The 12,105-nt window shown below is 35.1% G+C and overlaps 1 protein-coding gene across 1 annotated transcript; it reads right to left on the bottom strand.

The window, feature by feature from the left end:
* Positions 1–90: 90 nt before the first annotated feature.
* LOC115698600 (sister chromatid cohesion 1 protein 4) lies at positions 91–11,022 on the bottom strand. The gene is made up of 16 exons (XM_030625714.2): positions 10,250–11,022; positions 8,634–8,892; positions 8,437–8,534; positions 7,991–8,040; positions 7,070–7,119; positions 6,802–6,922; positions 5,302–6,310; positions 5,039–5,188; positions 4,254–4,895; positions 3,973–4,114; positions 3,058–3,194; positions 1,650–2,761; positions 1,492–1,528; positions 1,044–1,155; positions 724–853; positions 91–608 (listed from the first exon to the last, which is right to left on the bottom strand). The coding sequence occupies exons 1-16, from the start codon at positions 10,371–10,373 to the stop codon at positions 510–512; spliced, it is 4,272 nt and encodes a 1,423-aa protein (XP_030481574.2). The 5' UTR covers positions 10,374–11,022; the 3' UTR covers positions 91–509.
* Positions 11,023–12,105: the final 1,083 nt, after the last annotated feature.

Genomic DNA, 12,105 nt, shown 5'->3' on the forward strand with positions numbered 1-12,105 from the left:
TAATATTTCAAGGACTGAAAAGAAAATAAGAGGAAAAGGCTACCCTCAAATATGTAACACTTATTCCAAACCCAATTTTATAAGAAGGTATATAATAATTTAGGGTAATCAATTGCAATGATAATAATAATATTTTACAAATATATACATATACATAAGATCCTTGTTACAGCATTGTTGTCACTACTACAAAGATACAGGTGCCATTAGATTTAGACCTTTTGACTTGTTAAACTACCAATTACATCAAACTAAATATGACATAATTCTTTCTTCCTTCCCTTCCCTTCCCATCGAAACGAAAAAATAAAAATAATTTATAAGACAAGAACAAAAAAAAAGAGAACCACCCTTTGATGAAAGAAAAGAAAAAAAAAATCTAATGAAACCCCCCCAAAAAAAAAATTGATAATAAAGGACCCTCATCATCATCATCATCATCATAATATATCATGAGCCAAACTACGTATCAAACTGTATCTTCTTGCCTTTTTCCTATTGTAAGATTCTCAGAAGTCGGATTTCATTAGCTTTATTCTAGGCTTTACATTGATGTTGTCAAACGGCATTGCTTGCTCTACATCGATGTAATCCTTTGTCTTTAGAACCTGCAATTATTATTATTATTATTATTATTATTATTATTAACATATGAATCAATATGACATAAAGAGAAATTTAACATATGCACTGCAGCATATTTAGTCCTTGATTACTACTTACCAGTGTCTCGAAAAACATCCTTGATGCTTCCTTGCGAGTCTTCCCCATTAATAGATTGTCCATTGGGAGAACTCTCTTTCCAGGCACAGATTCCTTATCAAATAAGGTTTGGAGATACTTAGCAACGGCCCTATACACGAAAGCACCAGAGAAAGAGTTTGTTAAAGATAGTTTCCCTCCACCGATGATGATGATGATGATAATTCATACAAAAAAAAAAAGAGATGTTTCTAGAACTTAGCATTAGATTTAGGAAGTAGACCAACAAACAGGAGATGACATATTGTTTCACATTACTAAATATGATCAAGGAATATTACCGCGTTCGAGAAGACCATCCACTGTTTTCAAGAAGACGAGGATCTTCAGCACCTGGCAAATTATCATCATCGTAGTCTTCTTCTACGTCATCATCGTCTACATTCAAAAATTCTGAGGGGAAGAAAAAATAAATAAATTATGATCACAAAAACCTAAGAAATTAGAAAACAATGCACCAGACAAAATGTGACTCGACTATATTGGTATTGCAGCAAGAAATAGCATCAACAGAAGAGCAGGCAAATTTTATCAAAGATTTATACAGTAGCACCATATCACCAGACCGTGACAGCATCTCTCTTCCAAATGAAAACAAATTAACACACAATTCTTCAAGGGCTACTTGGGAATATGATTAATCAATGCAGGTTCTAAACATGAAATGACCAACTGGGACAGATTAAAAAATTTCTCCCAAGAAAAAATCAAGAAGAAAGAGAATTAAACCTGTGTCATTATCGTATAAGACATCTTCTTCATAATCCTGCAAAATATAGGCCATAACTGAGTAAGCAACTCGGAAACATAAAGAGAAATAGATGAGTAAGCATCTCAGGAGGAAACAAAGAATTAACGAGACAGAGAAATCATGAAGAATAACATACATCACGAAGCTCCACTGCAGAATCCTCAGCAGTTGTTGCTTCTTCATTTAAGGCACTCGGTAGATCACTTTCCTTCACGTCTGTATTCTCTTCTTCATTCAAAGGAGCATTTTCTACATCCACAATTGGTTCTAAGGGTAGAGTTGAATCTAAGTTCGCTCCATCAGCTTGCATACAGCTTGCATTTTCTACATCCACATTTGGCTCTAAGGGTAGAGTTAAATCTAAGTTCGCTCCATCAGCTTGCATACAGCTTGCATTCTCTTCATCCACATTTGGCTCTAAGGGTAGAGTTAAATCTAAGTTTGCTCCATCAGCTTGCATACAGCTAGAAGCCAAATCCTTGCCTTCACATCCTTCTTCTGGTGCCTGGACCTCATCTGGATTCATAACACTTAAATCAATGTTTTCATGTACTTCCACAGCTTGATCTCCAGACCCAGGAAGCATATTAATATCATACCCCTCAGATTCCACAGATGCCACATCAAGGGAGGCATGTAAATTGCCATTATCTTTCTCAGGATCTACACTACATTCAATAGCATCAAGTCTCCCGTTACTTGTGTCCGCTAGTGATGTTTCCTCAATAGGCTCAGTTTCAAACCTCTGTGGGTACATGCATGATGCCTCCATCAGTACAGAAGCATCTACATCGTTACTCTTATCCACAAGATCTGCTTGAACAGTGTTTTCTGTCATGTTGTTGGCAATATCAATAGAATTAAGTTTGATTTGAATTGATGACTCTATCCGGTTAATAGAATGATTTGCTGCATCAGCAACAACTTCACTATTTTGTACACCAAGTCCCATTTTTTCATGTTGAGATCTGAAGTCACTGTTTCCAGTATGCTGAATCTCGCTTTGAATAGGAATGTTAACAGTTTGTGTTTCGAAATCACTTTGGACCAAAACAGCAGTATGCTGAATCTCACTTTGAATAGGAATGTTAACAGTTTGTGTTTCCAAATTTCTTTGGACCAAAACAGAAGGCTCTACTACATCCTTTGCTGGTTCAACAGGACCATTGTATGGATCATTTTCATACACCCTTAACCCAGTCAAATCAAATTTCTCATGGTGCAAAAATATCAGTGCTGTGGACATACCTGAAACACGAGTAAAAACCAACTCAACAAACTTGGAGGATATTATGAAAAACTCTACCCAAAGTTTATATGCAATGCAAAAATTGGATAAAAGGTTAAAGGGCTCATGTAGTAGAAAGACCAATGTCAATAACAGAAGGGACTTATGGTGCAATAAGTAAGTTGAATGAGAAAGAGCAAAATATTCCATGAAAAGACAGTCATTATAGATCTTTTTTATGTTTAATGAACCAGATGCAAACGAACATAATAAAGTAAAGTAACCTAAAATATCAATTCAAACACTAATAACTCACCAGTAAAACTGGGTTGATTAAAAATTTCTTCCTCTAAGAATTGTCTTTGAATCAATGAAATTTCTTGGCTAGTACAGGGAGCTTTCTTACGCAGGCGACGTATGTCTTCTGTACTTGTCAATTGTTGTCGTATTATACTTCAAAAAACAGAAAAAGGAAGAAGAAAAGTGAGATGTTTGAGTCAAAATAGTTGATTTATGGTAGTATATAACTTACTACAAGAAAATATACGCTAAATTTCATGGTAAATTAGTTAGACATAGACTACAGGATATATGATTAAATCAACTATCAACCACTTTTTCTGGACAGCATTGTCAGTCAGTTGACCCATGTTTCTAAAGCTCTCTTACAAAGTTATGTCAAGTATGATTCGTTAACTCTCCCCCCAACTAATTACCCAAACACACTCATACACAAGGTTGTTTCATTTTCCCAGTTAGAGCAAACAATGGTTTCCATGTCCAAAAGGGTTTGTACTCGAAAGAGGTTTGCACTTCTTTTTTGCAGGGAAAGAGCCTGCACTTTTTTTAAGAAAACGAGAAAGGGGCCACTCGTGTTAGACTGGCCCCCACTGTAGTCAAGTACAAACTCTTTCCCTGTACAGTCAAGTAGAGACTGCACAACTTGGTATTTAACTCAAATTCTTAGGTGGCATTTGGTTGGGAGAATGCCACCTAGAAATGGTCTTTCTTTCCAATTCAAAATGGAATAGTCATTCTACCAAAATAGTGGAAAGGACATTCCAATACTTTAAAATGCAACCGAACAAATGAATGGAATGAAAATTGTTTCCTTTCCATTCCATTCCGTTTCATTACCTCCAACCAAATGCCACCTTAGAACCAACATGACAGATTTAAAAGTGAAGCTTAGCAAATGAAATAGGTCACAAGCGTGCAAACTAAAACATACTCGCCATGTAGAACCATCATATCATCCATAAGCACTTTTCTCTTCTTGGCACTAGCACGGGGAGTGGACCGAGGGCGTTTCGATTTTTTTTCAGGTACAGGTGGAGTGGGCTTCATCTTCAAAACTGAAGATTTTCTTCCAACTGATGCAACAAGAAATACAATTTAGTCAGAACTTCTATTAAGTACATCAGCATGAATTTGCCAAAATAATACGAAATATTAATCAACTCATCTGACAAGTCAAACAAAATAAGACAATAAACAAGTCCACTTCAATACCTAGGATAGAAGACAGCAAATCATTATCATCCGGAACGGATTCTGCAGTTCTCATGAACTTGGTCATATTAAATGAGTCACTCGAGTTTAAACTATGTACAGTCAAAGTACTCTCCGTGAAGCTACGTTTCTGTCCTGCCGTAAGTTTGATCCCACCACCAATCTCATCAACCCTAGGTGTGGACTCCATGAACAAATCATTTGGTTTACTAAAATGCCCTTCAGACACAAAGAGCAACCTTTCAGGGGCAGGTAAGTCTGAAGCTGCAGATCTGTTAAAATTCTCTAGCTGAATATCACGAGATGCTACATTATGCATTTCTAAATCCAACTGCCTGCGGTCAACTGGTGCATTTCTAAATCCACCACCAAACTCATCAACCCTAGGTGTGGACTCCATGAACAAATCATTTGGTTTACTAAAAAGCCCTTCAGACACAAACAGCAGCCTTTCAGGGGCAGGTAAGTCTGAAGCTGCAGATCTGTTAAAATTCTCTAGCTGAATATCACGAGATGCCACGTTATGCATTTCTAAATTCAACTGTCTGCGGTCAACTGGAGTCTCTTCACATAATGCAGGTTCAGGAAGATGTTTATTTACTGTGTCCCGTCCCATATGATCAATTGAATGGCTCTGGTCACCTGCAAGAAAGAATAAGTCATATAAACTGCACCTAAATAGACAATCCCAAAATATGGATTGCAAACACTCCTTTCTCCTTTATATGTTCCCACAGTTTACAAACAATCACAGATGGTAATTGGGTGGAAAGGCTGAATTTTACCTCCAAAATATGACATATCAGGTTCTTTCTGAGTGCAGCCACGAAGTCCAGGAAAATTATTCGATGCCATGAAATCATGAGTAAAATGACTCAAAGTAAAATTATTTCCAGTCTCCTGTCTCATAAGATCAATTGAATGGCTCTCGTTACCTGCAAAACAGAATTAAGTCATATAAATTGCAAACTCCTCCTTTCTCCTTTATATGTTCCTACAGTTCACAAACAATCACAGATGGTAATTGGGAAGAAAGGCTGAATTTTACCTCCAAAAGATGACATATCAGGACCTTTCTGAGTGCAGGCATGGAGTCCAGGATAATTATTAGATGCCATGAAATCATGAGTAAAATGACTCAAAGTATTTGTTTCTTTTGGCTCTTGAGAGGTCTGACCTTCAACATTCACAACCTCTGGTCTCCCGGGTGACTCGGGTGGACAAACAACATTTGTTAACAATGCATTGTTAAGAGAGCATGATTCTCCCATGTTGTGAGTTTCAACATCAATTGACAAAGTCTGACGACCAGGATCCTCCAGTTCTGTGGTCACCTGGGAGCAACTAGGAGATGCAACAGTTTCATCCAATCTAGCTCCAGGAGATTGAGGGAATTGTACATTTGTTCCGGTGTGTCTAGTTCTTTCATCTATAACAACACCATTGTGTATTTCTTCCACCCTGATTGGACCGCCCACTGCACTATTGTTTCCATTTGAGCACTCTGGAGCTAGAGGAATAGGTTTATCATGCTCAACAACAGCCGATGGTGCTGAAACCCCATTATCTGCAGAGATGTTCTCTGTAGTAACTGGAATAGATGATAAATGACTGTTCTCTGTAGTAACTGGAATAGATGCTAAATGACTGTTCTCTGTAGTAACTGGAATAGATGCTAAATGAAGCTGCAAATTTGCCTGTTGCATCTCCACATCACTTGAAAGGCAGCCATTCTCCAAAGGAGCAATAGTTTCATGGGCATCACACTTACTAACAGCATTTTCTGTATCTTCTGGGCCTTCAAATGTTGTAAAATCATGATCTTTTGATTCCAAGTGACCCTCAAAGTTCAGATCTTTTGATGCCATGTGACCATCAAAGTTCAGATCTTTTGATTCCATGTGACCATCAAAGTTCAGATCTTTTGATTCCATGTGACCATCAAAGTTCATAGGCTCCTCAGCCTTAGACGGGCTTGGATGTTCCATGAATCCAGGAGTAGATGGATCCTCAGCAGCATGGTCGAAAGCTTCTATATTTGCATCTGGAACTTCAATCTAACCCACAAGCAATATATTTATCCACAAAAAAATCAGTAAAAATGCGATGTGATAAATAAAATTTATGTGTGTGAATGTACATCCTCAAATCTTTTTCTTATCGAAAAATTTTTTTTACAAAGGAACAGAAAGAGATCCTGATATATATAAAATATATTTTATATGTTAATTTTTTTTTAAGAAAAAAAGTCTCTAAAATCGTAAGAATGAATAAACTAGCAAATGAACCATCCAGCACTTACTCTATCCCATAAAGACTCAAGTTTCCTTCTAAATCTTCAAAAACTCCACTATTTCATTCAATCCCCCAAAGACCAACAAATAGCAATGATCACCACATTCCACGCCATTTAAAATTAAAGTACATATATATATACAAATCTAGCAATATTTCCCCACCCGCCCACCACCACTAACACAGAAAAAGAAATAGGCATACAACATGAGAAAAGAGAAAGCAGTATAAATTTTGGGCATAGTTGGTCAACCTGGTCCCCAGCGCCATCCAAATCCATTATTTCTGTAGTTCCAGGCAACCCCTCAATGTCCTCACGCATTTCCTCTTTTTCTTCAGGTGTCATTGGAGGAGCTGACACCTGCAGATCATCACTGATAAAAGGAACAAGATTGCTATAATCAGCCAACACCATCCAGCCCGACAAGTAACAGACTTAACACTAGAGAGAGAGTTGAGGTGACAGAAAAATTAAAAATACTAAATACAGAAAGTACAGAGTTATATATTAAAAAGCTTACTCTGGAATTCCGTCATTCGTTTGGGCAGCAACCTTGTCGAGGAAAATGTCCTGTTTGAGGCAATTCAAAGGAATTTAGTTTGGCACTTTACAAATGAAAAATAGAAAGCACTCAAACTAAATAAAGCTAGAAATCTTAATGTACAAAACAGATCCAAAAAACAAAAAAAAAATGATATCAATGCAACGGAGAGAGCACACTATTATAACATTCAACAAATCAGGGACAAAACATCCATATCTACACATCATCTCAATTTTTTTATACAAAGAAAAAGCATCCTATTCGCTGTTTAAAAAAAGAAAACAACTACAAGTTGGCTATATTCAAGCAATTAAACAGTCCGTGATAAGTTTCTTGCCTAACTTCTGATTTTTCACACACTCCTAAGGCGTGTTTATAATGTATAAACATCTTCTTTTGTATTTACTTCTTATTTCACAACTGTCCTTCACTCTGAAGTCTGATCAGCATTTCAAATCTTAGTTCAATAACTTTTTTTTAAGTATTATAGCAGCCTTAACTTATTAAGCGTAAAACCAGCCCATTGATATTGTAAACCACAACCAATTTTATATATTTTTATAAGAAACACAACCTTTATATTTTCTCCAGACCAAGTTGAAACACATCCATGTCAAAGAAAAGAAATAATTTTATCAGTAATGATTTTAGGTGTGCACTATTTTTGTAAGAAAAAACTATTTCAATTCATGTATTATGGAAGGTTTGGTATTTCTTAAGGGTTTTATTTAGAAACAATCATATTGTTAGACTACTATACATGTATCAGTGTATTTTATTTTTTATTTTTATTTTTTGAAAAAAAAAAACAAGAATATGGTGAATAAACAACACCTTCGATGGTATCTTGAGTAACCAACAAAATTTAATTAAAAAAAAATTACAATAAAAAGTTACCTCATCTAGGTCAAAACCAATTTGAGAAGTATCACCGTCGCCAAATCGCTCTAATAACACACCACGAGATGTTAGAGATTTCAGTTTAAATTTATAACTCATAGCTATCAATAATTGGTTGTTTTATTTTATTTCTTAAAGCAGCCATTTATTCCCTGACAGACATCTCTTTCTATAAAAAGTAATAGATATCAAACAAAAAAAAAGAAATTAACTTTTTTATGTAAACCCTCTCCACTGGGGAAAATGAAAAGAAATTCCAACAAGATATCTGCAAGAGAAATAAAACTACCAACTATACTCAACTAATTAACAACTGTCACAGAAACTATCCAAAAATAAACTCAAACTATACCCCATAAGCTCAAATAAGTCTAGGAACTTATATCATGATACCCCATTTTCAATTACAACAATCATCATGCAATTAAAAACAAAATACTAACCATCCAATCCGAACTGAGATGTTGAGTAAACAACACCTTCCATGGTATCTTGAAGTGTAATCTGATCTCTTGCACTAACGTGATGATCAACGTAGTTACTGCAAGAAAGTCACTTGTCAGTAATTTAGGTTGTTTCGCATGAGTGTAATGATCTAAACTGGCACTTTATTATTAATTTCAGATAAGAAAGAACTGACCCCTGAAATTCATTATCTGGGAGCTCAAAATCATCAAGATCAAAAGTCTCTGGCAAGGTGATGGAATGATATGGTGCAGTGGATTCTTCTGGAGGCAAATCAACAGCAGTGGAACGAAAAGCTTGCTTTATCTTAAGCAAAGCCTCACTGCAATCATCGAAAAGGTAATTCACCTTTCTTGAATATATCCTAACAACTCCAAGTAAAAGATGGCTAGACAACCGGAGTGCTATAGGAACATCAGTTGACAGAATTGAATCTGTCCAATGAAAATAAAGCAAATGAATTAGCATATATATTTTAATTGAAACAGAACTTGAGAATAAGCAGGGGGGGCAAAAGTGGTGAAAAAATCACGTAAACAGAGGCAAAAAGGCTAGAATTTTACAGCAGGCAATCCCAGTCCCTACCCAAATCAGAGAACATTACACCTCTAAAGTCTAAAGTCTTTAAAACTGTAAGCCCATACAGCGACATGGTATCTTAGAAAGCATGAAGATGGTAATGATATGGAGAATAATTATGGTATTATCAATATTGAAGAACATTTCCAGGGAAAACAAACACTGACAATAAAATAAAACAAGAAAATGATAAGCCTCGCACTAAATCAAATGGATGAAGATATTATATAAATATAAATGTAAAGAGTATCATATTTGAATTACCTTGTTTAAGCCTCTTGCATTAGTTCATAATTAATACAAGATTTGTTTCTTTATATATATATATTCGGCAGTCGGTCACAATTCGCTCAAGTTCAGTTCACATAAGTGTGGATAAGAAGCTTTGGTTTTTTCCACATTTATATTAATTAAATAATTATTGGTTCTTAATTTTTATTTTTCCATGATTAAAAGCCCACCCATTTATCTTTAATGTTAATTTCCCCAAAATGACCCACCTCTTCCCTCATTTCATGGAAAATTACATTAATATGCAATGGATCTAAATATAAGGACAATGGATCCAAATATTTTGTAAGGACAATGGATCTAAATATTAGATAAACAAAACGTAAAAAAGTCATTTTTGGTAATGGGGGCTCAGCTCACAATTCATTTTTTTAAATTTAAGCACTCCTATTTTTTTTCCTTCCATAAAACCCCTCGTATTAAACTTGAATTTCCTTATAACGATCCAAAAGAACTATGATAACACAATGTAAACAAAATCCCATAAAAGATACTACAATACAAATGTTCTCAGAAGTTGGACCAATACATTCCAAACAGAAATTTTATGTCCAGTGAAAAGTACTGTAACAAAATATAATTGCCGAATTGAATATTATAAAAGACGACAAAAATAAAGCGTGCAACACCAATGCAAAGAAACCCAGAAATCGCATTTAAGAGTAGATTCAACAAAACAAAACCTTCACTGGACATAAAATTCAATTGGGCAATTATATTTTGTATAAATCCCATCACTATGCACACATATCATCATCATATATCAGTAACACCCAATTTTTAAAGTCAACTAATTTTCTCCAATAGTAATCTGACCTATTCTTACGCAAATTTAAGATAATCAAAATAATAGATTCCCTCTAATTTTCTCAAGTTAATAAGAGAATTGAAACAGAATATAAAAGGAAAAGAGTAACTAACCCACTGAAACTCCGATATCGGTATCTGCAACCTGATTCTTGCGGAGCTTCCTCTCCAAATGAGCCGCAATCCATATCGTCCCAAGAGGACCTTTCTTGGCCAATATAAACTGAGAGTAAAACATTTTCCTAAATTCCTCCCCACCTTATTCCACCAGTAAAACCCTTAATTTCATACAACTAAACTTGTTTAATTTAAAAAGAAAATTCTACAATTCTCGACTTCCACCGCCAAATTACACCTGCATACAAATTATCCCGAATAAATAAAGAACATTCAGCCTTTACGCCATCTTCTTCGTATCCCAATCCAACAAAATCGAGCTCAGAAGCTTCCAAATCAACAAAATCTTACGTGATACACCAGAGTAACCCTAGTTTCCCAAAAAGGAATCGATACACCATTCGTTACTTGCTAAATTTGCTCACCGAAGCTCAAATCAAATTCAGATCTCAAAAGAAATTCGTCGAGAGGAAGAATTCAGCAGAAGAAACACCACAGTTGGCGTCGAAACGATCAGCTGAAGCAAAACAGGTGGTTGGTTGGAGAAAACCCTAGGAAAGGTGGTAGTATCGATCGTTCGATTGAAATAAGAAGTGAAAATTGTATAGAGGGAGAGAGAGGGGGGGAAGGCGGTGACGGAGTATGAGTCGGCGGGAACTGAGTCAGGCGAAGCCGAGTCGGAGATCAGAGGAGGGAGCGAGTTGAGTTGGGAGAGTCAAAAGAGAGAAATCTGAGTTGGGAGAGAAGCGAGTGGTGAAAGAAAGAGAGTAGCGAGGTGGTCTTTCTTTGGGAAGTTTTAGTGAGTGAATTTACAAAAGTAACCCTGCAACGACAAGTGAAAGGAGTGTAAGGAGAGGGGTAAATTCGTCTTCTTGGAGAGCTGTGTGTTTGGACTCGTCGTTTTTAATTTTTTAATTTATTTGGTGCGCTGGCTGGTGAAGGTGACGTCATCGAAAATTTTCACATTCCCTCTTGTGTGTTTGTTTGGTTTGGTATGTTATTTTTGGGGGTTGTGAAAAGTTGTGTTTGGCGCTCAAATCCTAATTTAGAAAAGATAAATACAAAATAAGTGAGTAGTACTAGTACCATTTATTTCTTTTGTTTTACTTTAGGCTTGGAGTGATTAGTACCATTTATTACTATTTTAATCAATTCTCAAACTTAATTCTAATTGAATTCAACTTCCATTTATTTATACTTTTTATTTATTAGAAAATAATTGTGTTAAATTAAATGCCAAGTTAATATAATTATTTTTAGGTAAATGTTTATTTAGTAAAATCAGCTCAGTTTAACTTTAGTCTACGAGTCAATATATTAGAGTTTAGCTTATGTTACAACAGTTGAGATTTTCGATCCCATAATAAGATTTGGTAATTGAATCAATGCTATTAATTAAGATTTTTCAAATTATTTTAGCTTAAGAACAAAAAATTCATATCCTTTTACAATAAAATATAATTTTATTTATTGGTTTGTGTGTTAGATCGGATTAACCCAAAAAATGTTAATTGCAATGTACCTCACTAATGGAGGGACTATAGTTAATTAAGCAAAACTATTCCCTAAAATAACAGGAGTCAAGCTGTTGGGTTTTAGTTGATCAAATCAAAGAAACATGCAACAAAAAAATGTCCAACAAGTCATATTTATTTTTACACATATATACATTGAACAAAAATGAGAGAAATAAATAAATTAAACATGAAGCCCGTAATACAACATAATGAGAATTTCTATTTAATCTGATAAATTTGGAATCCTAATTTTTGTTTTAAGAGAGAGGTAAAAATGATAGACTTTAAAAAAAAAGAGTAAAAATAAAAGAGGACAATATAAAAAAGGTATAGAAT

This window comes from Cannabis sativa, chromosome 8, assembly GCF_029168945.1.
Source record: "Cannabis sativa cultivar Pink pepper isolate KNU-18-1 chromosome 8, ASM2916894v1, whole genome shotgun sequence".
Taxonomy (NCBI): Eukaryota; Viridiplantae; Streptophyta; class Magnoliopsida; order Rosales; family Cannabaceae; genus Cannabis; species Cannabis sativa.